The 25,534-nt window shown below is 50.8% G+C and overlaps 2 protein-coding genes across 3 annotated transcripts; one reads left to right on the top strand and one right to left on the bottom strand.

Annotated features, from left to right (window-relative positions):
- Positions 1 to 5,191: 5,191 nt before the first annotated feature.
- Positions 5,192 to 22,494, bottom strand: FAM78A (family with sequence similarity 78 member A). Of its 2 annotated transcripts, none has more exons than XM_053282578.1 (3): positions 22,475 to 22,494; positions 19,902 to 20,738; positions 5,192 to 6,013 (listed from the first exon to the last, which is right to left on the bottom strand). In XM_053282578.1, exons 2-3 carry the CDS (start codon positions 20,288 to 20,290, stop codon positions 5,485 to 5,487), a joined length of 918 nt encoding a protein of 305 aa, XP_053138553.1. In that variant the 5' UTR covers positions 20,291 to 20,738; positions 22,475 to 22,494; the 3' UTR covers positions 5,192 to 5,484. The 2 variants fall into 2 exon arrangements, with proteins under 2 accessions (XP_053138553.1, XP_053138552.1); XM_053282577.1 differs by lacking the exon at positions 22,475 to 22,494 and adding an exon at positions 22,038 to 22,426.
- Positions 21,307 to 24,099, top strand: LOC128339049 (serine/arginine repetitive matrix protein 1-like). The gene is made up of 3 exons (XM_053282517.1): positions 21,307 to 21,337; positions 21,913 to 23,242; positions 23,658 to 24,099. The coding sequence occupies exons 1-3, from the start codon at positions 21,307 to 21,309 to the stop codon at positions 23,848 to 23,850; spliced, it is 1,554 nt and encodes a 517-aa protein (XP_053138492.1). The 3' UTR covers positions 23,851 to 24,099.
- Positions 24,100 to 25,534: the final 1,435 nt, after the last annotated feature.

Below are 25,534 nucleotides of genomic sequence, written 5' to 3' on the forward strand. Positions count from 1 at the left end.
CAAAGTTGCTCTAGTGCTAGAAGATGACCTAGCTGCACCGGTTCAGAATCGTGCTCTTGTGCAAAAGTTCCCTGAAGACCATCTAAGGCTACTGTTTGCACTAGTGCAACATGGTGCACAACTGGTGGCAAACCAGTTGTGCACTGTGTTACACTAGCGCAAACCTTTTTGCACTAGTACACTAGTCTGGAATGCAACCAGCTAGCACAACTGTCTTGCACAAGTGCCACAAAAGTCAACCACGGTGGTGGACTTTGGCCTGCGTGAATTCACTCCTCGTGGATTCTAGCTTAACTAGAAATATTTCTTAAATTCTGGAATTGGAGCAATGCAGTTTGCTTCAGCTGTCAGTTCATTTCCACACACAAACACCCTGGAAGGTACTGATGTGTATTGATATGGTGCAGTCTAAATCACTGATGGCAATCTAAATAGAATTGTAGGCATGAATCCCACACGCACATGGGTAAAAGATCACACAAAAGGACCTCTGATGCCATCATACCTACAGCGGCAGGAAGATTGTTTTCTTGGCAGCATTCAATTTATGCATGTGCTTCGATAATTTCTAAAAACTGGAAATGGTGGGGGGAAAGGGATAATTCGAGATGCCTAATGTATTGGTTCCATTGCAGAACCAAGACTGAACTGGAAACTCCAAACTTCCCGAGACGTGCAGAGAAGTTGAGAAGGACCTCTCGCAGGTAATGAAGCCACTCTGCCTGTGTGTGTGTGTGTGTGTGTGTGCGTGTGTTGTGCACGCACACTACAAGCCTAAGGGCCCGCCACTTAGCAATGGTTCAGCCAGACATGGAACTCCACAGAGGTCCCTTTGAGTGGCACCTCGCTCTCCTTTCTGCTGAATTTGACCTCCACCCCCAAAGGAGCACACAACTGGGGCACCAGGATCAGGGCTCTGTGGAAACAGTTTGGTGAGGAAGGTGGCAAAGACATCCAGGGCGGTGCCTTGATTGTCAAGATCGTGGCGGGGTGGTGGCCAGAGGCGTAACTAGGGAAAACGGCGCCCGGGGTAAGCACTGAAATGGCGCCCCCCCCCCCCAACATACTACATTATACTTAGGTTTTTCCTCACAAGCGCCCGCTGCCGCCGCCAAGCCAGGCCACTGACTGGCCGCCAGGCGCTAGCAAAGTAATGGGGGGGCGCAGGCGGCGTGGAAGGGACCGCTCGTGGGGAAGGGGGCACCGACACGCTCCCTTGACTGCTGCAGCGCTGCTGCACTGAGCAGGAAACATTTGTATTAACAAAAAAAAATTTTTTTAAAAAAATTTTAATTGGTCATGGCGGCGCCCCCCACGTGACCAGAAAAGATGGCGCCCAGGGCATGTGCCCCCCCTGCCCCCCCTATAGTTACGCCTCTGGTGGTGGCGGTTAGAATGCAGAACCGTGATTCTGGAGATGTGGCTGTGGGGGGGGGGGGAGAAGCACGAGATACTCTCCACACACAAACACACACCCTCTTTTTTTTTTGTAGGGATGACTGTCAGTGGTGCCAGTGATGGGAGCTGTGGCCATGCTCCAATGCTGGAGTGAGGTGTGCAGGGGGGACATGTAGCTTGGACCGGTGTGTGTGTGTGTGTGTGTGTGTGTGTGTGTGTGTGTGTGTGTGTGAGGGGTGTCTCAGCAGCAAAAGCAAGCTCCCCACTCAGCGCACAATTGAACTTAAGTCTTTGGACACATGGTGCTGGTGGCCAAGGGTGCCGGAGTTCACCACCCGTGCTAAGCATGGCCTTGCCGGGTTGCATTCGGTAGCCAGCAAGGGGCGGTGGGGGCAACCCATCCCAGATTGTGGGCTTCCTGGAGGCACCAGGCCCTGGTTATTGTTATTTTTTACATTTATATCCTGCTCTTCCTCCCAGGAGCCCAGAGCGGTGTCCTACATACTTACGTTTCTCTTTCACAACAACCCTGCGAAGTAGGCTAGGCCGAGAGAGAAGTGACTGGCCCAGAGTCACCCAGCTAGTCTCCTGGCTGAATGGGGATTTGAACTCGGGTCTCCCCGGTCCTAGTCCAGCACTCTAACCACACCACCACGCTGTCTGGTGGGGAGAGGGGGCCGTGTCTGCCCCTCTCCCTGGCAGCCCCTCGGAGGGAGGGAGGTAGATAATGAAGTAAATCAGGAGCTGGGGGGGTGGCTACTTTGGACCCACCCGCTCAATTATAGCGACACCCTTGATGTGGAGGTCTGCTCTCAAGACAAGTCGCAAAGGCTGCCATTCCACTTTCCTTCTAGCCCGGGACTATTTTTCTCCTTCACACACCCCCTTCCCTGACTTTGCATGCCCTCCCACTGTCTTCACAAGTTGCTGTTATTTGCTGAGAGCAGCTACTCACTGGCACCACCCGCTACCAGCCAGAGTCTGTGTACTTCCCCTACCATTGGGGAAGTAACTTGATATGTCAGTTTTAACTGTTTGCTAACCAGCACTGGCCCTCCGCCCACACCGTCCCTCTTTGTCTTCATTCAGCCCGGCCTTTGTTTCTCTAAAACGGCAGCACTGGAAACCCATTTTAAAATGAAGACCTTAATAAAGACCTGGGGGGGAGGGGCACGCCTCTTTTTACAAAGGGTTTTACTAAAAAGGGACAGAATTCATGGGAAGCCGTGGCTGAGAAACCAGGACGAACCCTTCCTCCAGATGTTAAAAAAAAAAAAATCCTCATTTGTTCTTCCCTAATGCTCTCAAATCAGCTAAACACAGAGTACAGGGGCTCATTTCAACTGTGGTGTGCATTTTGTGAATAAAATCTCCAGGCAGGGATTGCAAAATGTGCATTCTGCACAGCACCCTGCTATTACCTAATTGTAAAACTTGCAAAATACCTAAATGTAAGTCGCAGCGGAAGCCACCTAATGGCACAGCGGGGAAATGACTTGACTATCAAGCCAGAAGTTGCCATTTCGAATCCCCGCTGGTGTGTTTCCCAAACTATGGGAAACACCTCTATCGGGCAGCAGCGATAGAGGAAGATGCTGAAAGGCATCATCTCATACTGCGTGGGAGATGGCAATGGTCAACCCCTCCTGCATTCTACCAAAGACAACCGCAGGGCTCTGTGGTCACCACGAGTCGACACCGACTCAACGGCACATTTCAAATTTACCCAAATAGCTGCAGGAGCATAACTTTGTAGATCTGATCGTGGACCACAAAAAAGCCAAGTATTTGGCTAATGGAGAACAGAGTTTGGGGCTGACTGACCAAACGATGTGTTTTTTCATGTTTCTTTGAACCGTGAAGCCAATGCAAACTGTGCCTGGGATGGAGCAGCTATTCAGCTATTTCGAACTGGGTTGAAATGGAGAGCCCGGATCAAAACTCCCCACTTCCCGGAAGTCATCCAAAAACGTCGGTCTGGCTGAACATGGCAAATGGCAAAAGTATTTGCATCAAGCAGCCTGATCCTCCACCCTTAACTTCTGCAGAAGCCGTAGTTCAGAAGTCCATCACTTCTGACCCATTTTGCCCCATTCTCTGTGTGTGTACATACACACATACATACATATATAGTAATGCATTGCATCCCCTTGCATAAAGTGACAGAGGGTGGGAGAAGTTGCTTCGGAAAAGGCCACTCTAGCCAAATACCTCTGCCCAGGAGGCACGTAAAAGCTACTCAGGCACTGCTTTCAAGACACTCCACCCATCCTGCAAACCACCTCTGGATCGCCCAGCAGTAACTGAACTCCAGACAAGTGCAGCCGTTTGAGTCATTTCAGTAGCATACTGCAGATGTGCTGTACCAGCATTTCCAGGCAGCAAATGTCTACTCAGTTCCACAGAAAGGGCTTCCAGGGTGGCTGCCCTTCAAACGTTTGAGCAACCTTGCTCATTTGTTGGTCTTTAAATCCACCCTATCACGCTCCAGTCCGAAGCGATATTGTTTACAGGGAGAGTTTTGTTTCTGTGAATGCCAGAAACAAACTGTGTGGCACAGTAGGGTGGCCAGATTCTGGATTTCCAAATCTGGGTGCCTAATTTGCAGATTATGTAAACTGGCTGGGAGATCATTTCTGAGCAGAATTGTGGCTGCACCTTTTGCTCCATCACTCCGCTTCTGCAAGGGCTAGAGCTTAGCCTTTAAAAAAAAAAAGAAGAAGAAGAAGAAGAAAGCTGAAATGTGGGAGAATCCAGGTGGGCTAAGCAATCTGGGTGAGATGCTTAAAATCCGGGTGAAACCTGAAATTTGGGGGGTGGGTGGGCATGGCAACTCTAGGCACGGGGGTTTTATTCCAGTGCCTACATATCTTTTTTTTTTAATGATGTTTCCCCCTCTTAAAAATGTTTTTCCCCTTCCCCCTGCCTTTAGAACTCTTGTGTTGCTCAGCCTGGGAAGCAGGGCCTCCCAAAAGGAGTTGGGGGTGGGAGGGAGGGGCTGGTGCGATAAAGAGGTCAAGGCAATTACTCTGCACAGACTGGCAGCCTACAATCTCAGGTGCTGCTGGGTTTCCCTTCCTTCAAGGAAGGGCACTCTCATTCCTGGCAGATGCTTGCCAGGAAGGAGAAAATGGCATGCTCTTGGTTACCCCATCCCAGCGAGGAAGCCCAAACCATCCCCACCCACGCCACCCCCTGCAACTTAGAAGTGCTGTTTCCCCTCTGCATATTCATCAGCAGCTGCAAAGAGGCAGAAATTAACAGGGGGTTCATCCCTCTCTCCCTAGGCTAGTTCTGCCAGGGGTGTTTCAGCCTATTCAGCCATGCTGTCAAAAGCGGGGAGAAAAGATGGCCGCCATCCTTCAGAACTGTGATAAAAGTCAGATAAAAGTTCTGATCGGCATCCAGATCAAAATATTTCCCCTTAATATCCAGTAATTAAAAAGAGAATCTTGCTCACTTCCCTTTTTTTCTTTTTCTTTGTTCCTTTTCGATGCAGTTTAAGGCAAAAGTTTGGCAATGCAAAGCAAAATCTACATAAGGCCGCGTGACTAAGTTGGGTTTGCAGTTTGTGACATTTTTTTTTAAAAAAACCCTTCCTCAACTCTCCTCCTCCTCCTCCAAAAATAAAAAAACCAACATTTTCGCTCTAGAAACAAGAACCTCTCCCATCAATTCCCCTTCCCAAGGGATACTATTTGTATTTTCTCTCTCCTCTCGACTCAAAATAAAATCCCCACGTAAAATTCTCTCTCGATGAACTGAGTGAATGAGACTGAGCTTCAAACAACAATCAAAGGAAGAAAAGAAACGTTTAAGTGCGTGTGTGTGTGTGTGTGTGTTTGCGTTCAGAAATGCAGTCTGTCAGCACCCCCCAAGCATCAAGAGGGGGGTCCTCCTTTGAGCTTCCATAGCACAGTGAAATCCGTTCTAATGGGAGAAGGTAGAATGGTTGCATTTTTTTTTCTCTCTCTCTTCGTGAAATAAGTTAAAAGTACATCTCTGTTTTTGCTTAAATGTCTGTTTCCTTAAACACAGAAGGGGTTTCCCCCCACCCCGCCACATGCCACTGGGACATTGCAGGCACTACCGATACTTGGGCGGAATCACCACGAGAGGCGTCCCCTCAGTCGGCCTCCACATGAGGACCTGGGCGTCGTTGGCGTTGGGCTTGACTAGGGCACTAGGTGGTATTGGCTCATTCTTGCCGAGGATCTGCGGCTGCTCTTGAGCGGAGGGTTCCTGCAGCTTGGCCCGGTGCCCCAACGGTTTGCTCGGGGTCACCTCGATGCCCAGCTTCATCCGCCACTTGATGGTCTGCAAAATCACCATCTCGTCGGTGCAGGTGTTGGTGGCCACCAGCCACGTGGTGAAGCTCTGGTCTCGGTGGATCTTGGTGAGCTTGGCCACGTTGCTGTCGCTCACGGGCACGGCCCACGTGACGCTGGGGTAGAAGTTGTCGTTCATGCTGACGCTGAACTTCGCCTCCTTCTTGGTGGGGCCCACAATTGTGCAGGTCTCCGTGGTGTTTCCATACCAGGGGTAATTCACACCGTCGGAGTCACTAATGGCTCGGATCTTGCCTTCCAGGAGGTCCGGGAGTTCCCAGCTTGACCTGCACGGGAGGGGGAGGAATCACAGAATCAGTGGCTGTTGGCAGAGACCATGCGCTTGGTATGCTCTGCTCTATGGGGCTGCCCTATAGAAACAGTCGATCGGCTGCGGAGCATCTATGCCCCTGTGGTGATGGGGAAGTTGAAACCATCGGACATGTTTTGCTTCACGGCTCCTTTTATAGGGACTTACGTTTAGAGTTAATATCTCCACTGCGGGCTCGTTTTCCAGGAAATTCACCTAGTCAACAAGTGGCTTTCCTGCTTGAGGACAGTATTCCTGCCATCACTTGAAAGGTGACGGGCTTCTGTGTGGCAGCTCCAAGATGGCGTCAGGTTTTAATTAAGAATCCTAGTGCTACTCTATAACCTTCCAGTTATAAGATTGCTGGTGGGTTAGACTGTTGACTTGTTATCTTTTAAACTGTTATTTATATTTTAGTTGTTTCCTTTTTCTTTTTCCCCTTGTTGTGCTGGTCATAGACCATAATAAACTTTGACTGAGTGATTGATTGATTGATTGATTGATTGATTGACTGATTGGCAACCATGATGGGGAGGGCTGAGGTCTGGAAACCAACCAGGGAATGAGCACCAGAAGGCAATGAGGGAAACTTCGGAGGGAACCAGCTACTAGATGGCCACTGTCAGCCCACCAACTCCAAACAGGCTTCTGGGCTCCTTCCTGTCGGGATCTATTCTGTGACCACACATGGACCAGAGACTGGTTTTTGCAGGGCCAACTGCCAATCAACGCCCACATCCCGGGAAGAATATAAGGAACATAGGAAGCTGCCATATACTGAGTCAGACCATCGGTCCATCTAGCTCAGTATTGCCTACCCAGACTGGCAGCGGCTTCTCCAAGACAGCAGGCAGGAGTCTCCCTTAGTCCTATCTGGAGATGCTGCCAGGGAGGGAACGTGGGACCTTCTGCTCTTCCCAGAGCAGCCCCATCTCCTAAGGGGAATCTCTTACAGTGCTCACACATGCAGTCTCCAATTCAAATGCAAACCAGGGTGGACTCTGCTTAGCAAAGGGGGCAATTCATACTTGCTACCACAAGACCAGCAATTCTGTTCAAGAATACTTTTTTAGCTACTGCACTGGCTGGCAGGAAATCCTGCGCCCTGGCTGCATATGAATGGGAGACTAGAAGTGTGAGCACTGGAAGATATTCCCCTCGGGGGATGGAGCTGCTCTGAGAAGAGCAGAAGGCTTCAAGTCCCCTCCCTGGCAGCATCTCCGGATAGGGTTGAGCGAGACTCCTGTCTTCAACCTTGCTTTGTCATGCTACAATTCCCAGGGTCCTCTGCTGCGTCATGCTACAATTCCCAGGGCCCTCTGCTGCGTCATGCTACAATTCCCAGGGCCCTCTGCTGCATCATGCTACAATTCCCAGGGCCCTCTGCTGCGTCATGCTACAATTCCCAGGGCCCTCTGCTGCGTCATGCTACAATTCCCAGGGTCCTCTTGGGCCTTGTTGTCTGCATCAGTTGTGTTCCTCCTTCACCCTTCCTAAGAAATATAGAACTCTTGAAAAACACTCCCGTGGCATCACTGGCCTTCCAGGAACATCGGCTCAGCACAGGCTCCTTAGGAGGCAACATCTCCCTGAGACTGAGACAAGGCCTAAGCCCAGCGGAGTGTCCGGCTTCACAGACCAGGTTTGACTTCCAGACGGCCAGTTACATATACTGGTGTGCACGTGTTTGTGCATTTCTAGAGAGCATTGTCCATAAAACAGGAGTTTCTCCTTACACTACAGATGTGTCAGTCTCACTCTGTTGTGGTCCTCTGACAGTCCATACCAGGGATTCTCAAAGTTGGGTCCCCAGATGTTATTGGACTTCAACTCCCATAATGCCCAGGCCCAGTGGCCTTTGGCTGGGGATTATGGGAGTTGAAGTCCAATAACATCTGGGGACCCAACGTTGAGAATCCCTGGTCCATACTATCTGTCTGCATCCCCCCTGCCTCCCTTACGGTAAAATCCTCTGTAAGATTCTCCATCAACTCCTGGTGGAATCGTTCCAAAGGTGGATTATTCCCAAGCTGCAAACTGGATTTATTTGTTGTGCTGCCCCTACACCCACCCCCTCCTCAGTGCAGGCAGGGGGTCTCCATCCTCTCTATAGTTTAAGGAAAGAAGAGCGTCTCATCTATTCTTTGCAACACACCTTTCCCCTCCCTTCTCTTCTTTTTCTGCCCTCCCTCCCTTCCCCCTCCCCATCTCTTAAGTCAGGGATTCTCAATGTGTGGGTCTCCAGATGTAATTGGACTTCAACTCCCATAATTCCTACCAAAGGCCACTGGGGCTGGGGATTATGGGAGCTGAAGTCCAATCACATCTGGGGACCCACACATTGAGAAACCCTGTCTTGAGTCCTCTTTTCATTCTTGTTTTCCTTTCCCACTGTTAATGTTTTTTCTTTTTTCCAACTAGAAAAGGTTTGGAAGGTGCTCACGGATCGTGAGGGGGTGGGCGGCACCGGCTTCTTGTGCAGTTGTAGGGAACACGCAGAATAAACCCCGGTTTATTCTTGGTCTGAGCTGGTGCGGCAATGCTTTTGCAACAAGAAGCTGGGCGGAGGGGGAGATGAGTGAGCCACAGCTGTATAGGAAAACAAAGTGGGCTGCAGAAGCAGATGGCATGATACTGACAGGAAACATGCATCTATGGGGAGGAAACTTGCACAACCCACAGCCTCGCTCGACTCGCAAGTGGCTAACGTTGGCTTTCACAAGCAATTAAATCCGCCTACGGGCTTCAGCAGGACTTCACGGCCCTTTTTATGGCTGACAAGGAGACCTGCTTCTTCCTGTGCCCCGGAAGGCGTGCGGCCGTCAACGTGCAAAGTGCACGCCAGTGCTGCCAGCACATGAGGCAGGGAGGGGGCGAATTTGGCCAGTCCAAAAAAACTCCATCCACTGACCTGTCAACAAGCCAGTCGCAGAGACTCAAAGGGATTGTGTGTGGGTGTCGCCTACTAAAGGGCCTCGCCTACGAAAAGGATCTCAGGTCACAAGGCATGACATTTGTGCGCGCACACAGACACACCATCTCCATGGGGAACCTGAGCTGAAGCTTTGTGACAGAAGGGATAAACTCATTTTAAAAGGCGGGGGAACCCTGGTGTGGACAAAACTGAGCGAGATAGTGTGCTGAGGTTGTCGGACTCAGTCGCAGAAGGCAACTTCTTCTGTTCTGACAATTATGGACCAAGTGGATTATGGATAAAGCTTCTCTTTATCCACTTTGTTGTTATTCTGTCTCTCACAGCTACAATAAACCTACCATTCAAATTATAGCCTGGTCATTTCTGTGTCAGAGGGCAAACGGACAAAGTCAGCAGGGGATCAAATACTTATTTCCCTCACTGTAGATCGACCAATGGTCTGACTCGATATAAAGGAGCTTCCTATGTTCAATATACTGAGTCAGATTCTCAATCCGTCTGGACCAGTATTGTCTACACTGACAGGCAACAGCTTTCCAGGGTCTCAGGCAGTGACTTTCCCAGACCTGATTCTTAAACAAAAGCTTGGAAGACTGTGTCCTATCACTGAGGTTTGGCCCATCTCTGTATCTTGCTTGCTGCTCAGCATGCAAGCCTGAAAACTCATCCAGGGAAGCAACTTTGCCTATCTCTGGCATCTAGCCACGTAGTGAAGTACATATTTAAATACCACCACCCCCACTTATTATTAAACTTGTGTTACAAACCTATAAGGGATGCCCTATTTTAAAATAAATTAAATTAACATTATGATGAATATCAAAACTCTCATTCCATAAGGAAAGAAGGGGACAGGAGGCCTGTTCAAAACTCTCTTTCATATACCCTTCTCTCAGTTTTATGTAACCAGATTTATTTTTTTTGCCCTTATTAAAATCTCTTAAACCTTATGCAACCATTCATCCAGCAAGAAATAATGCCTAGGTTTGGAGAGTTTAGCAGCTGTTTATAGATTTAAAGTAAAATCTGCATATCTGGGGGAGTGGGGGAGAGATTTTCACCTCTGCAGGCCAACAACCTGGATGGCTTTAGGAGGGGTTTGGATGACTTCATGTCTCGCGAAAGGTCTATCAACCTTTCGGAGGGCTATAGGTCACCTCCAGCCTCAAAGGCAGGATTCTTCTGAGTACCAGTTGCAGGGGAGTAACAGCAAGAAAGAGAGCATGCCCTCAGCTCCTGCCTGTGGCTTCCAGCGGCATCTGGTGGGCCACTGTGCAAAACAGGATGCTGGACTAGATGGGCCTTGGGGCTGTTCTTATGGACCTCTCAGAAGAAATAGCCCAGTATGTAAATCCCAGAATATCTCACAGACTCCTAAAGGTATCTGAACACTCCTGAACTGAATTGAACATTCCCAGAACATTTGACTAATCAACAAACAAACAAACATAATGTAATAAACAGTGATTACATTTTAAAAGTTTACAGACCTTTAGGTGTGGAAGATTCCTCACCTTTCAATGGACACAGGGCATGGGGTAAAATGCAGAGTTCACATACACACTAGCACACCCCACAGTTCCTTGTTCTGTATGTTGTACAGGTCACCTCTCTAGTTCCTCCAGCTTAACTCAGATAATTTCATAAATTAATTCTGGAATTGGAACGGGGGCAATTTGCTGTGGATTCCAGTTCCTCCAAATTGGGTCCCCTCGGCGTTGAAATAACACCTGCCTGGATGTGCTTCCCCAAGCTCCCTTCTTTGGAGTTTGTAACGTTCATATTTTTAGAGAGGCGTTTTAATTTTTATTCTTGGTCTGTTCCTGGTGGGGTTTTAATTTGTACATCTGGTTTTAATTGGGTGATTGATTGATAGTCGAATTTATATACTGCCTTTCATTAAAACAACTCCAAGGCAGTTTACACAAAAATTAAAAACAAGACTATAAAAATGACGCAATTAAAATATTAAGCTAAAATATCAAACACATCTGACTAAGAAGATTTAAAACACAAGCATAAAAACTGTACAAAAATACAAAGAAGCAGCAGTAGAGACAATCATATAAAAGCCTGGGTAAAAAGCCAAGATTTAACACGCTTTCTAAAAACTGTGATGGAGACCGAGGAGCGAATGGCCACTTCGGTAACATTGAATTTTAGAGTAAATGACTGAGAGAGTAAGCCTAACAGAACTTCTTAACAAACGTCAGCAGTGCAGGGAGGAAGTGGCAACTTTTGACTCCCTCCCCTTCCCCAGGAAACCTTCTGTGCCACCCAGCACTGCTCAACCCTCAGGTTTCATGTGACACAGAAGCCCTTCCTGGGGAAGGGAGACGATTGAAAATGGTGGTTTCCTTGCTGCACTGGTGCAGTCGATTGTGACGTTCTGTTAGCTGCTCTCTCATTAATCACTGATGCATCCTTGCTCTGTGCACTATGGCAGTACACTGGTGCCAGAAGAAAGTTATTTAAAAGGTAAAGGGTGCCGTCGAATCGGTGTCGACTCGTGGCACCCACAGAGCCCTGTGGTTGTCTTTGGTAGAATACAGGAGGGGTTGACCATGGCCATCTCCCGCGCAGTCTGAGATGATGATGCCTTTCAGCATCTTCCGATATTGCTGCTGCCCGATACGGGTATTTCCCATAGTCTGGGAAACATACCAGCGGGGATTCGAACCGGGCACCTCTGGCTTGCTAGTCAAGTCATTTCCCCACTATGCCATTAAGTGGCTGTTTAATTTACTCCTTATTCAGAGGAGAGTTATTTAATACAATCTTTATTTGTCGCAGGCAGCCGGGTTTTCTCTTCTATGCGTGGTACTTGTAAAGGAGACAGAGAGTACCACCACTCAACCCAGTAATTCTGTCAGGCTTCTACATTTCTGAGCCGGCTCCTCGATCCAAGGAAAACTTGTCGAGGCCAAATATGTGAGGGCAGGAACGCTTCTGCCATTTAACCTGCATGGCTGGTAATTCCACAATGGCGTGAAATTGGGGCTGTGTGTATTCCATGCAGGGGGAAGCACAGAATTTGCTGGTGGATAAAGAGAAGAGGACGGCCAGCAGCCAGGTGGATGGACTCAATCATGACAGCAAGGAATGCACCCCTGAGAGAACTTTGCTTGTGAACTTTGGTGCTGGAGAAGACTTTTGAGGAGACCATGGACAGCCAGGAAAACAAAGAAATGGATCCTAGAACAAATCAATCCAGAATTTTCACTCGAGGCACAAATGACCAGACTCAAACTATCATACTTTAGGCTAAGACCCAGCTCCCTGGAGAAGTCCATAATGCTGGGGAAGGTTGAAGGAAAGAGAAGAAGAGGACGACCAGCAGCGAGGTGGATGGACTCGATGACGACAGCCATGAATGCACCCCTGAGAGACCTTCAAGGCCAAGTTGAAGGCAGATCACCCTGGAGAGAATCTATCTATGTGGTCGCTAAGAGTCGACACCCACTTGACAGCACTTAATCAATCAATCAATCAATCAAATATTTCAGCACATGTCAGTATGTAATATGTGAACAGTCAAGAAGGATTTGCGGGGTGCGGCGACAGGCAAAATAACATCGATGTGAGCATGGAGGTTGTGAGCTGGTTCCAGGCAGAGCTAGGATCCGAATCCCCAAATTCGTTCTCACTTGAATACACGGCTCTCTGAGGAATCCTTGTGGCCTCCACAATGGTACAAGGTATTTTGCCACCCTGTGGCTAAGGTTTTTGATTCCACAACGGATCTGTCTCCCCTCTCCCTGGAACATGACAGCTAACGACATCTGAGAATCTCGGGGGTTTGAGGCTCTCTGCACAGAGGGGAAGCACGGACTGGATGACAACAGACTGTGTGTTGTCGGTCTCCAACAGTGCACAGCCTGTGGCCCTGGTTCATCACCCTTGCTCTTCTCTCTTTTGCATGCACAACACCCCAGCAGCGCCCCAATTCTTTTTCCATCTCTGTGTGGAATGAGTTTCGTTCTGGGCGGCACGATCAAGCCGGTGCATGCGCACCTGCATTCAGAGGGGGGCCTTCCGGATTCAACTTGAGCGGGATTTAAAATCAACTGAGCAATCATTTTAAAAGTGTGAGTGTGTGCACATGTGCATGCCTTAGGGAACACTGCACTCCCCGCACACACACACTTTCAGGGTGTCGATGACTCAGAGATCTCACAGGGGGCACATCCTCAGTTCAAATGTACGTTTTATGTCATGGCTTCCTGGCCACCGAGAAACTAGATTGCTCTTTTTTCTAGAAATACAGAACGATGAAACAAATTCACCGATGCTCACACAGAGGCAAGCAAAGGGACAGTTCACCACAAACAGGGTGTAACAGGAAGCGGGTTGTGTTGTAACATCGCGGGGGCTGCTTCCTCAGTGATGGCTCGACAAAACAGGAAGCAGCTCACAGAAGTGGTGCAGAATGCGGGCGGGGGGGAGGCATTAGCAGTTCCTGCTTCCACCCCACTCTCTCTTCACCTGAGCTACCCAATTTGCAAGTGCCAGTGCCTCAGCCGGGCAGACCTTGGCTGACACACCCGGCAAACTTCTGTGCATGTTGGAACATAGGAAGCTGCCATATACTGAGTCAGACCCTTGGTCTATCTAGCTCAGTATTGTCTTCACATACTGGCAGCGGCTTCTCCAAGGTTGCAGGCAGGAATCTCTCTCAGCCCTATCTGCTCTTCCCAGAGCGGCTCCATCCCTTAAGGAGAATATCTTCCAGTGCTCACACATCAAGTCTCCCATTCATGTGCAACCAGGGTGGACCCTGCTTAGTGAAGGGGACAAGCCATGCTTGCTCCCACCAGACCAGCTCTCCTCTAGAGAGATGTCCTCATGCTTTTGCACACTGCTCATGCGCGCGCACACAAAACGGCACAAGCGCAGTCATACTATAGCACAGCCAATATTTCCAAATACTGCACAAACTGAGCATCGGCTCCATCCTGCATGTGCACAAGAGCAAACCCGCACAACTGTGCGACCCAACATGCATGGAGGTTTGCACAATCGGTCAGTCCTGAAGACCAGGGCTATGTGGAAGGCCAGCCAGGAAGCTTTCTGGTGGCCACATTTGGACCCCAAGCCTCTTGAATCAATTTCATGGCTGCCACCTGGTCTTCAGAGTCAAAGACTCAGTCACGGCTGCCCACCGGCCATTCTTGCCCCTTGTTTTTCTGCACAGTCACTCCAGCTTTCAGAGTAGACACGAGAGGTGAACTCACAATGCCACATATTTCTACAGATCAACTTTTCCCAGAAAGCAGCCACGCCGCTGCTATTTGCTGCCTCAAGCAGTCACAATAACCGTGTGTCCGAATATTCGTTCGGACACCCCCACACCTGCCGTGGTGATCTTGCAGGTGCTTGCTCGACCGGAGGGGGGGGTGCGGGGCTGGGGATTGTCACCCCAGAGAACTAGCTTTGAGGTGCCCACAGGACAGGCTGCATCATCGTCGTGCCAAGGGGTATACTCGTGGGTCAAATGGGCCATAACCCAAAATTTTGGCTTAAAATAAGGCAAATCTGGCAACAGAGCGTAATTCCACAAAATATCCAGGTGCTGGCGGTGAGATCAAGGTTTCCTAAAGTGGGCAGATAAAAGGGCAGGACAGAGAGGATATACCAAGGATGCCTGAAATGAGGGGCGTAGACTTCTCATTTCCAGGGGTGGGGGTGGGCATAGGGCACATGCTTAGTGGTAAGGTAAAGGTAAAGTGTGCTGTCGAGTTGGTGTCGACTCCTGGCGAGCAGGTTGTCTTTGGAAGAATACAGGAGGGGTTGACCATTGCCTCCATGGTAGCAAGCACGAATTCTCTCCTTTGCTAAGCAGGGTCCACCCTGGTGTGAATTTGACTGGGAGACTACATATGAGCACTGGAAGATCTTCCCCTTAGGGGATGCGGCTACTCCAGGCAGAGCACCTGCCTGCAGAGAGCACCACTAGCTTTTCTCTTGGTCCTACCACTTCTAATCAGAGAATCATAAAGTCAACAGGCCCGGAGAGGCAGCCGTGTATCCTAAGAACTTGTGAAGTTGCTACAAAGACAACACAAGATTGTGCGGTTCAACTGACTGAGGAACTTGAGCACGAGAGTTTGCTGATGCTACCCGCCACGGGGTGGGGAGGACATTGCCACCCCCCAGGAAATCCGGAGGGGGGTTTGAGCCCCACGGCCCCCCGAGACTGACGCCTGAAATACACAGGAGGAAGTAGGGTCCCCTGCAGCTTCAAGCACTTTGTGACCTTCCTAGGGAGCAGACCTCTTGCCGTTCTTCACCGCCTTATCTGCTCTCCCACTCCAGCTATCTTCTTCTTCCTGGCGAGGCCGCCTGCTCTTTGCTCTCCTCCTTCCAGCTTTTTTGAAAAAGGCCAGCCAGAGGGATTCTCACATGACGTCAGGGACATTTCCACCCTGCCCCCTCACCCCGCCCCCCGCCCCAGAGATCTGGCTGGCATCAGTGCAGCCAAACCCCCCAGGCATCTGCTCTGGCAGCCCTCTGAGTCAGTGTCCGTCCGCCGCCTGTGGGGCAAGCGCTTTTCTCATGCGTTCAAGGCCGCCGCACGGCCAGACATCCAGCCTGTCAGATCCAGGGATTTCCTGCTTACATAAGGGGCTCAAGGCACAGAGGAGCCCAGCAACACAGGATTGTCTCAGTTTCCTCCTGGCTTTGACGGTGCCTGCTTTGGAGGGAGTCCTCCCCCTGCTGCTCCCGGAGACTACCCAAACATTCACGTACACACCGTCGTACGGAAGGCAACCAAGAGCTGCCGCCCAGGTGGGTCAGCCCAGGTGGGGATCGCAAAATGTGCATTCTGCACAGCGCCCTGCTATGCAATATGATGTGCACACAGCAATGTGATGTTTGCACAGTTCCACAAGACCGCTGTGGGTCTAAGTGAGAGTGGCCATGCAGGGAGATCAGGGGAGCGTGGGATCCCATCTTGAACCTCAACCTGCCCACCTGACTTTCCAGTTTCCACTGTAGGAGGGCAACTTCCTGCTTCTCTCCCCACAGCTTCCCCTTATCTCTCTCCATGCCCACTGGGTGACCACCTCTTAGGTTAGCCAACGCACAACCCAGCAAGTGGCTCATCAGACCTACCTACCTACCTTCAGGCCCGTATTCTAGGGAGTGTGTGGCCAATATTCTGTGCAAAAGTCACATGTGCACCACAACTCAACGTGCAGTGGTGAAAGGGAGCTGTTGTGCTCAATGCCAGAACGGCACGAATGCAGTGGCGCAATTTGAGTCATGGGCAATACAATACTGGCTGTCAGCTGGACAACTGCATGTGTGCCATTCTCGCCCTTAGGCCAACAGCGGTCTTGTGAAACCGTGCGAACGTCACATTGCACATGCACATTATGTTGCACAGTATGTCACCCATGTCCTCTTCATGTATGGCCCTGGGCCATGCCTATCTGGACTCGGTCCTAGAACATACCTAACCCTGCCCCATGGTTGCGCGTTGCATCAGTAGTGAGGGGCAAGGTGTCCTTCAGGGAAGTTCTAAGCCGTTTTCGCTGAAGGTCTGTGCCAGTGATCTGAGCCTGTGGTGGCTTCCAGACTCCCTGGCTACCTGCTCTAAGTTACAAATAATGCCGCCCCCGGCACCAAATGCTCTCTGCAGGCCCCGAGTACTTTTGAGGTGACTGTTCCCACACACAGTTGTGCACTCTGCCCAGCACCAGTGGGGCTCCTTCAAGGAAGAGAGAGTGCTCTTGTACCACACTGCCATCTTGGAAGGTGCACATGGTGTGCTGGGAAGTGTAGTCCTTCATAGAGCTCTGTGACAGAAGCACTGGGAAGGACTACACTTCCCAGCACACCACATGCACCTTCCAAGATGGCCTTGGGACTTGATAAACTCTGCTTCTCTTAAAGACCGTAGACATACCCTAGCACTGGCGTGAAATGGCCACATGACACTCACTAGAGATTTTCTTTTGCCAAAGCGGCCCTCATTTCAAAAACAGTGATGATCCCTGCTCTGTGTGGCAGACCAAGGATTCCAAGCCTTTTGGAATTTTTGCACGATCTCTGCTGATCTTAGAGCTTCCCTTTAGAATATTGTTTGTTTTAAAAGAGGCCTCGGCATGGACCTTTATACAGACCTTCCCGACAGGCCCAGCTTACATGGGCAAGACCACAATTTCCTCTTGGCATCCCATGAATTAGGAACTGCTCAACTGCGTGGGTCAGTTCCATGATCAGCACATCTAGGTCCACACTGATACCCACAACCACAACGTGAATAGCAAAAGCGAGACATTCCTCACTCAATATTCAGGCAAGGGGGTGGTGGTGCTGAGAGATAAATAGTGACTTGCCCAAGGCTGTAGAAGGAAGGAACTTCCAGAAGAGCGGAACGACTGGTTCCGTTTGCTAAATGAGGATAGGAGATCCTTTCAAATGAGAAATCCATCACCTCTGCAGCACAAGCAGAAAGACGCTCTGCTGAGTGTGGCTTCGTCAGAGCAGCAAGCCAACTGCTGCAGTGAAGAGGCTCATCTTTGCTGGATCTTTATCGTCATGGGGGAGGGATGCCAACCTTTGCTTCCTAAGGGAAGCAGCAGCACGAGGGCTTGTTTACATCAAGCAAACGCATGCAGAGATACAGCGGCACTCTTGGGGGTTCCTCGAGGTGTTCCATCCATCCACACACCCCACCCCATGTTTGCAAACAAGATGGCAAATGAAACAGGTAAAAAAAGCAAGAGCCAGAGAAGAAGCTCAAGACGCAGCAACTTTGCTGAAGCTAAACAAATGAGGTTGGCCAGGTCTGAGGCCATGTTACCTCGAGGTCCAAGATGGAAGAAAGACAAGCAGGGTACCAATAAATAACAGTTCTGAAGTTGTTTGAAATTAAAACGAAAGAACAATCCCTGCCTGTAGACTTAAAATCTAAGAAGAATGCCACAGAATAATGTTTGCAGGACTGGAACAAATATTTCAGAATGGTAAATATTTTTTGGGGGGGGGAACCTGTATATAAACTAGGCCTTGTAGAAAACAAAAGAAGATTCCAAATCCTTAGGTACAGCATCATCATTTAATTTTGAAGAGCCTAGGCAAGGCTCTTTTGAAGCGCCTAGGCAAGCAAGCACCTGATAACTTTTAATTCATAGAGAAGGGAGATCACTCAAGTTCAAATCCCAGGTCAGACTTGAAACAAAAAAAAATTCTAAAGGGGAAAAAAACATAGAAATGAACGAATGGAAGCTGACCCCAGAGCACAGAAGCGGACTCCGGCACCAGCTATAAAATGAGACCTCTCTTTTACCTGACACAACTAACTAGTTCCCCTACCTACCTTTTCATTGCTAAAAAAATATTCTGAACAGTCTTGTGGCACGGTAAAGCTCCACACATTCATTGTGACATAATCTTCCAGGGGAGACCGCCTGCTTCTTCAGATCATTCGGGTGATCCGTTGGATGAAGTGCAATCTGGTGCTCCCGGAGAAGCCTCGAATTTTCAAGTTGGAAAGATCCATGGAGGGGCCTTCTAGTCCAATGCAGTTCCATGTAGGAATATGGCCATCCTAGCCTTTGTCTGAAAACCTCTAGAGAAGAGCCCACCACTGCTCAAGGCAGATGGCTTCACCATCAAGCCTGCTTCCTTGGTTCCTTCCAGTCCTGCCCTCAAAGAACATAGATCAAACCCTCTCCTTCTATGGGGCAGCCCTTCAGAGATTTGACAAACCGCTGAGCTATCATAATATCTTGGGGAGAGGGATATGTGGAAAGCTGAAAAGGAGAAGGCAGTATATCTGTGTAAGAAGAAGCCCATCAACACACTCTTGGCTGGTTTCGGAGGGAGATCAGTGATCTGCAAGGCAAGGGCTCCCCATTTCTGCACTGAAGCAGCCCCAATGGCCAAGCCTTTCCTTCTCACATCAGAAAAATGGCAGCCTCTTGTTGCCAAGGTCCAGCGGCCATGACTCGAGAGACGGTCATTTCAATGACAGGAACTTGAACCACTCCCTCCAATTCAATCATTCCAAATGTGGGTGCCTATCAGATGGAAGGGAAACAGGGCCACCCCGACATGAGATAATGAATTCTACAGGCTCACTTCCATGCCTAGAAGTGTATTAGTTTGCAAATGAAAACAATGCTTTAGAAAATCCCAGTCGCCACGCTCAGTGAATCCCAGCAAGGACTATGCTCTGTAGGCTTCTGGGAATGTTGGAGAGAGTTGAGTATCGAACCGCTCCTGAAGGAGGTATCCTGGAGGGGGCGAGGGAGGCATGCCAGGAGGTTGAAAAATTTCCCTCCTCCTGCTCTATGCCAACATTTCACCCTCCAGAATCATCACTGGCATGTTAAGCAGCAATAAAGCACTCAGATAGTTGAGCGATCTCATCGAGCTTGAGCCTCTTCAGCCAAGTGAGAGTGGAAGCCTTAATGAGCATGGGAGGGAGCGAGAGAAAACGAACCTTTCCCCCCTCTCTTGAAATCTACCACCCCCAGCAGTCTGCATGAGTACTGCAAGATCCAGGCTGGTTGAGTCTCAAGAAGCTGAGACTTCGTGTGTGTGTAAAAAAATTTTCAGATAGAAACACACACACTGCAATTCCTAAAAGTCCACCCTCAACATGCTGAATTCTCTCCAATTCAGCATGTCTCAAAAGCCGACTCTGCAGTTAAAAGCAGAACCGAGTCTTTAGGCAGAGAGCAGCGTTCGCCACCGTGAAAATGGTGTCCCTCAGCTCACCACTTACTTTTTTCTCTTCCAAGCGGATGGGTTGCTATTCATTCCTACAGGGAAGATGCTCACGCTTCAGGTGGGGACCCAACATGGCAATCAAGGGAAAAGCTGCCCTCCACTGGTCCCCGCAGGCTGTACAAGCCCTCCCTCCCCACATGCATTTTGTGAGTCAATCTAACAGGCGACAGATACTTCCACTTACATTCCGTGTCCTCCATAGTGGTTGTAGAACTCCATATGACTACATGCCTGGATCCAGCCCACGATCCAGGTCTCTTTCTTGGTGAGCGCTGGCACCAGCACCTGAGCCGAGGCCCGGAAGTGTGGGGTCCGATATCTCAGAACCACACTAGACGACTCATCGATGTTGGTGGGGACGGGGTCGATCGAGGCCTTGACTTCAATGACGGTAATCCCTTCCCGAAAACCTTTTGATTTGCAGCTAATGCTCTGAATGCAGCCCATGGCCCACAGCACCAGTAAAATTCCCAAAACACTCCAGCAATCCTGAGGGAGGCTAGGCATTGACGTGAGGCAGGACACAATCAGATAGAGTTCCTCCTCATCTGTAAGCTCAGAACCGGTATCCATAGGATAGAAGATTCATCGTGGAAAGTGTTTTGCTTGTTTTTAATTCAAGTCCAGGACCAGTATTTGCTGTCCTAACAGTCAGCCGCACTTATGAAATACATGGGGCTTTCTTTGTATGTAGCTCCTCTTGAAATGACAATTGAAAGTATTTTTAAATATTCTTTGGGGGAAAATATATATAGAAGGAAGCAACTGGAGTTCAATAAATAATTATATGGTGATCTTGCTTGTAAGATGCCACGTGTCAACCTTCTCTCCTTTGAATGCAATATGTCATTTCAAGCATAAACTGGCCTTTGATTCCCTTTTTATATTCTTTGGATTTCTTATTTTTCTTTTAAAGCAGGGTGCTGGCAGTCTATATGAATAATAAATCCATCCCTTTTTCCCCTGCTGCCCTCAGCTCCTCATGGAGTTTTCACTTCCAGACTTCCATTCATAACTTCCCCTTGGTGGAAACAAAGAAAAAAGCACTTTAAAAAATAAATAAATCAAAAACTGACCATAATAAAGGGCCATCACAATCAGTTTTAACATACACACATATACCCCCTAACCCTTTCCCGGTTGCTGAAAACAGGTTTTGCTGGTTATATAAGAAAAAATAACTATCAATAAATAGCACAGTAATTAATAAATCATAGAGTGTTTGCGGCACATCAAAATTTGCCCTGTTTTGCATTTAAAAAGAAAAACCTCAGAGATGAGAGGAAAGAGGGATTCTCCCCCCCCCCCACCGCCGAGAACAACCTTCAAACCAACCCAGAGTCTTGTGTCTGTGGCATCCTAAGGCGTAACAAAGGTATTGTGACTTCATCTTCCATGGACCAGAGAGGCTGCTTCACCAGGGCTGCATACCTTTGATGGAGAGCCCAGGGAGGCTGATGCCACAATAAAGGTCTCGAAGGTGCCACCATTTCTTGTTTCGGCTCCAACGAGAGCCTGAATCTGATCCCTTCTCTGTAACTGGTCACATCCACCCAACAAGTCTTAGCCACAATTCTGCCCAAAGCAAAATGGCCACAGGACTCGACAGGCATCAGGGGCGTAACTATAATCGGGCAAGGGGAGACAGTTGTCTGGGGGCCCACTGCCTTGGGGGGGGGAGAGGCAAGTCACATGACTGACTCCCCCGGCCACGCACCCACGCCCGGGCTTCCTTCAGTTGTATTCATCCTCCGAAACTGATGTGGGTGTTAAGACCTGGAACGACCAGAACCGCATCTCTTTCTCGAGCACCATTAAAGGACTTGCATCGTCCACCATTTACAAAACCTTAAAAATAAATCATTCAGGATGATGTTCGATTGTGGCGCGTGCACACACACACACACACACACACCATTATTATTATTATTATTAATAATAATAATAATTATTAGTATTAACTCTGCTTTTTGTGACCACTTTTCAGCCTCATTGAAGATTTCTTTACTTCATGAGCTGAGCTTCAGTGGTGGGGGGGACCCATTTTAAAATCTTGCCTTTGGGCCCCCTGCAACCTTGCTACGTCCCCGGACAGGCTTGACCCAAGGATGAGCTGAAACCCAGCTTGGCTTGACTTTTACACACACACACACACACTTGGCCCTCCTTCCTGAGTCTTGACTTGCACCCCCTAGGCAGGCACCTGCTCGCCCCCCGCCCAGCCCTCTCCCTGCATCTTGCCCCCCGCCCCGTCAGAGCGATTCCTCCCTTCCCCTCCGGTGCGGAAAGCGACGCCAAAGAGCGCAGCAGAGCAACTGACCGAGCCCCGCCGAAGTCGAGTGCTTCTCCGCACGTGGGGCGGGCTCTCCGAAAGCAGCCCGCCGGTGGCTCGACGGCGCGAGCGGCAGCGAGGCCGGGCGGGCTCCTAACGCGTCCCGGGGAGGGCGAGGAGGAGCGCGCCCCCCGCCCCGCCGAAGGGCCCCTCTCCGCCGCGGCCAAGCGCGCCCTCTGTGCCCGCAGACGAGGGCTTGGACGGATCCCCCCCCCCCGCAAAGTTTTGCCTCCAGTCCTCCGTCGATGCCGGCAGAGGCTGCTCCACCCTCGGCGGCCGCTTCCCGCAGCTGGATGGATGGGAGAGAGGCGAGCCCCGGCCGCCAGGCTCGCTGGCAGGGCGCCCCGTTGCGCATCAATCGCGCTTTCAGTGACCCAACCGCGGAGCGCACAATCGCCCTCCGTGACATCTGCCGTGACACCCACCTGGGAGATGCGGAGGGGGGGAGGAGGGAGGGAGGGAGGGAGGCCCCCCCCGCCGAGGAGGCAGCCCCCCGCCCGCCCTCCCCAGCGGAGCCCTCCTTCGGCCGTGCAGCCTGCGGAGGATCACGCTGCCGCCGCCGCCGGCTCCCGGGCGCCCGCAGCCCTGACCTCCGTCCTCTTCGGCAGCCCTCCTTGCAAGCCGGAGGGAGTCGCTTTGCCAAGCATGCCCGGGCGCCGGGATGCGCGCATCCAGGTGTGGGGCGGGGGGGCCTCCTGGGATGCGCGTCTGCAGCGGGCTGGCTACTCTGCGCGGCCGCCGGCGAGCCTCACGCGGCAGCTCCCACGCCGCCCTCGGCCATCCCGCGCCGGCCGTCGGTCTCCCCAGGCAGCAGAGAGAGGCCAATCCAGGACGGCTGGCCGAGCAGCTCCTCAGAGCGGAGGAGAAGCGGGTCTGGAGGTTGCCGGAGCCGGGCTCGTCTCTTTCAGATGCCTAGTCCGCCAACTCCGCGCGCCCAAGAAGAGCTGCTCTGGGTCTGGGGCGAGCCGTCCAGAGAGGCCGGAGAGATGCTTCTTGCCTCGTCTCTCTTTTGCAAAAGAGGCGGGGGGCGGTGGGGCGGGGGGGGAGGAAGGTCCCGATGCCATCCACGGATCCCCTCCAGGGCTGCAGCGGCAGCAGAGCCAACGCAACCATCGGCACCCGCGTTTTGCAGCCCGGCAGAAATCAAGGAGCTGCGTGCAGGCTGATATTCAAGAAAAGCCAGACGCCAAGAGGTATGCGTGCATTTCCAGCGGTCCTCAACACGCGCGGGTGTGCGGTGCCGGGCGTGCGCCTTGGCGAGGGACGGGGCGCGCGAGGCAGGTGCGTGCCTGAATCCTGATCCGTCGACCTGCTGCAGCAGGAGAAGCCTCGCCGGCAGCCGGGCGGTCCTCCTGCTCCATGATCTCGCCGCCGCCGCCGCCGCCCGGTTCTCTCCTAGCAATGCAGACGAGCCGTGGCATCCGATGCCCCTCGGGTGCCGGGCAGGGCAATGCATAGGCAGACACGCAGCCGCCCGGCTTGGGGTTCCTGCTGCAACATCCTCGGGGACTGGATTGCAGAGAAAGCGGGTCAAACTTTGCAGAAACTCCTGGCCGGCATCCCTTCTCACGTGCCGGGGCGGCTTATTCCCTCCTCCTCCCTCTGCAGCTCGGCTCCCCAGCCCAACGCGTGCGCGCCGGGCGAGCGCCTCTCCGCTTTGCCCGCTAAGAGAGAAGCCAGGAGCACAGCGACCTCCCTCTCCCTCCCGCGGCTCATCCTGCATGTCTCTTCCCCAAACTGCAGCTGTCTCCGTCCTAACAGCACTTCCTCTCCACGCGCCGCGGCATGCTGGGTACTGTAGTTTCCTCTCTTGCTCCCCCCTCCCCCCAATAAATGCTATCTGGGATTTTGGTGCAATAATAACAACATCAGTAATGGCCACGTTGTGATAAAACGTGGTCCCCGGTGGAGCTCAGATGAAGATAGCGAAGCGTGTGGCTCAGAACCCAGCCAAGTTGGCCATGACTAAGCACCATTCGACTCAACCGAGGAGGCAAGTTACTGTATTTCTCTGGATCCAAGAGAGACGAGCAAGTTTTTTGATATTAGAAATCAGGATATTGTCTTAAATTCAGAGTCCTGTTTCTCTCGAGTACATGCAGGTATCATCTGTATTTAACTTCGAGGAGCATAGGAAGCTGCCATATACTGAGTCAGACCCCTGGTCCATCTAGCTCAGTATTGTCTTCACAGACTGGCAGCAGCTTCTCCAAGATTGCAGGCAGGAGTCTCTCTCAGCCCGATCTTGGAGATGCTGCCAGGGAGGGAACTTGGAACCTTAGATGCTCTTCCCAGAGTGTCTCCATCCCCTGAGGGGAACATCTTAAAGTGCTCACACACATCAAGTCTCCCATCCAAATGCAACCAGGGTGGACCCTGCTTAGCTAAGGGGACAAGTCATGCTTGCTACCACCAGACCAGCAATCCTCTCCGAAGGTAGGCCAAATGTTAGGCTTTTAGTTGCATTTGTATTGACTTCAACTGCGTTTTGTATACCATATGTTTTCATGTTTGTTTTTAAACGTTGGGTTTTTTATTTGTTTATGGTCCACCCTGAGACTTGTGTAACTGACAGTTTAGGAAGGAACATAGGAAAATCGAAAGCTGCCATATACTGAGTCAGACCCTTGGTCTATCTAGCCCAGTATTGCCTTCACAGCCTGGCAGTGGCTTCTCCAAGGTTGCAGAGGCAGGAGTCTCTCTCAGCCCTTTCTTGGAGAAGCCGCCAGGGAGGGAACTTGGGACCTCGATACTCTTCCCCGGAGTGGCTCCATCCCCAAGATCCCCTAAGGGGAATATCTGAGCAGCTGGCAGAAGGAAAGGATCCTGGTAGAAAGTGGCCTTCCCTCCATATAGAGACTGTTGCTCTCCCCCTGCTCAATAAAAGGGAGCGCCCTCTTTGCCCAGTTAGCAGGGATCACATTCTTGAAAGTAAAGTTCCCCTGGGCTTACTCTCCCTACTGGAAGCCCAATGGCAAACAAGACATCTTTTGCTTTATGTCTGCAAGCCAGGCAGGCTGGACATTTCTTTGCATTCGCCCCCAGATCCCATCCCCATCTCCGCTTCACTGTGTTGAGTGCACAAATGCTGCCAAGACTCTGCCTTTCCCCTGTCATTTCAATTCACTGATGATCATTCATGCATGCATTCATTCATACTATCAGTGGCTGATACGAAGCTGCTGTTTACTGAGTCAGACCCTTGGTCCACCTAGCTCGGTATTGTTTACTCTGTCTGGCAGCAGCTCCCCATGGTTTCAGGCAGGACCATGAGCCGATGGGTTCAAAGGACCCAGCTCCACCCTTCCCTCTTTTCTTCATTATCTCCCTCACTCCGAGGGGCCACCAGGAAGAGGGGCGAATTTCTCTCTCTAAAACAATGAGAGGAGAGCTGGTCTTGTGGCAGCAAGCATGACTTGTCCCCTTTGCTAAGCAGCGACATCTTGATCATGAGAACTGGCCCATTCAGTCATTACTTCTGCCCC

This window comes from Hemicordylus capensis, chromosome 17 (assembly GCF_027244095.1).
Source record: "Hemicordylus capensis ecotype Gifberg chromosome 17, rHemCap1.1.pri, whole genome shotgun sequence".
In the NCBI taxonomy this organism is placed as follows: domain Eukaryota; kingdom Metazoa; phylum Chordata; class Lepidosauria; order Squamata; family Cordylidae; genus Hemicordylus; species Hemicordylus capensis.